General features: G+C 64.9%; 1 protein-coding gene across 1 annotated transcript in view; it reads right to left on the bottom strand.

Annotated features, from left to right (window-relative positions):
* The window catches only part of AAMP (angio-associated, migratory cell protein), a gene marked incomplete at its 5' end in the record, with an annotated part of 3,774 nt that overhangs the window by 2,822 nt on the left and 590 nt on the right, over positions 1 to 362 (bottom strand). Inside the window, one exon of the mRNA XM_010133066.1 lies at positions 138 to 288. Coding sequence (XP_010131368.1) covers positions 138 to 288 — 151 coding nt within the window. The remainder of the gene's footprint in view (positions 1 to 137; positions 289 to 362) is intronic.

The raw sequence follows: 362 nt of genomic DNA, 5'->3' as shown, positions 1-362 counted from the left end.
AGAGCCAGCGGATAAAGCCAGGGCCCCCCTTGTCCCTCCTCCTCCCACCCAGCACGGACTGGCAGAAGCAAGAGGGCAGACGGTGGTAGCAGGACCTGTCTGTCGCAGAGCTGGTGACAGCCTGGACAGCCCTCGTGTCTCACCGTCAGGCAGTATCCTGCCACACGTGGCCGGGCACGCAGGGCCCTGGAAGGTTTTACAGTCTCCGCTGGGGATCTTCCACATCCAGGAGTTGCCATCAGCCGTGCCCGCCAGAAGGACATGGGCTTGAGGGTGCCACTCCATCCACTGGGCAGAGAGAGGGACAGCCAGCGTCACAGGGACGGCACAGCCCCCACCACCTGCCCAGTCCCAGCTGCTGG

The sequence above is a fragment of the Buceros rhinoceros genome, unplaced genomic scaffold, assembly GCF_000710305.1.
Source record: "Buceros rhinoceros silvestris isolate BGI_N320 unplaced genomic scaffold, ASM71030v1 scaffold32833, whole genome shotgun sequence".
In the NCBI taxonomy this organism is placed as follows: Eukaryota; Metazoa; Chordata; class Aves; order Bucerotiformes; family Bucerotidae; genus Buceros; species Buceros rhinoceros.
The sequence above is the reverse complement of the archived record's forward strand: the minus strand, read 5'-3'. Positions and strand labels throughout refer to the sequence as shown.